Source organism: Coturnix japonica, chromosome 22 (genome assembly GCF_001577835.2).
Source record: "Coturnix japonica isolate 7356 chromosome 22, Coturnix japonica 2.1, whole genome shotgun sequence".
Lineage (NCBI taxonomy): Eukaryota > Metazoa > Chordata > Aves > Galliformes > Phasianidae > Coturnix > Coturnix japonica.
In genome coordinates, this window is record NC_029537.1 from 113533 (window position 1) to 113998 (window position 466).

Consider the following 466-nt stretch of genomic DNA (forward strand, 5'->3'; position numbering starts at 1 on the left):
CCCACAGCCCCATAGCGCCCCACAGCCCCCCATGGCCCCCTGCAGCCCCACAGCCCCCCACAGCCCCCCGGCCCCGCTCACGCAGCAGCAGGCGGTGACGGTGATCTGGATGGTGTTGCGGCCGGGCTGGCAGACGTGCTTCAGGTAGAGCGGTTTGTGCGACGTCTTGTTGTCGCCGCGCTCGATGCTGAGCGGGGTGGCGTTGACGCTGACCTGGACTGAAGCTGGCCAGTTTGTGTTCATTTGTCTGTCTTCATGGTGATAGCACTTGAACTGTAATTCCAAGTCAGACCTGGGGGGCAGCAGGGTGGGCACGGAGCGGGGGGGGATGCACCGAGCTGCACCGAGCCACACTGTGCTGCTCAGCACCACTGTGTGCAGCACTGCGCCATGCTGAGCTCCATAGGGATGTATCATGGAGCACTGCGCCATGCTGAGCTCCATAGGGATGTATCATGGAGCACTG

At 63.3% G+C, this 466-nt stretch overlaps 1 protein-coding gene across 1 annotated transcript in view; it reads right to left on the reverse strand.

Annotated features, from left to right (window-relative positions):
* Window positions 1-466, reverse strand: part of ZMIZ2 (zinc finger MIZ-type containing 2) — a 9034-nt gene that overhangs the window by 3035 nt on the left and 5533 nt on the right. Inside the window, exon 11 of the mRNA XM_032448846.1 lies at window positions 82-292. Coding sequence (XP_032304737.1) covers window positions 82-292 — 211 coding nt within the window. The remainder of the gene's footprint in view (window positions 1-81; window positions 293-466) is intronic.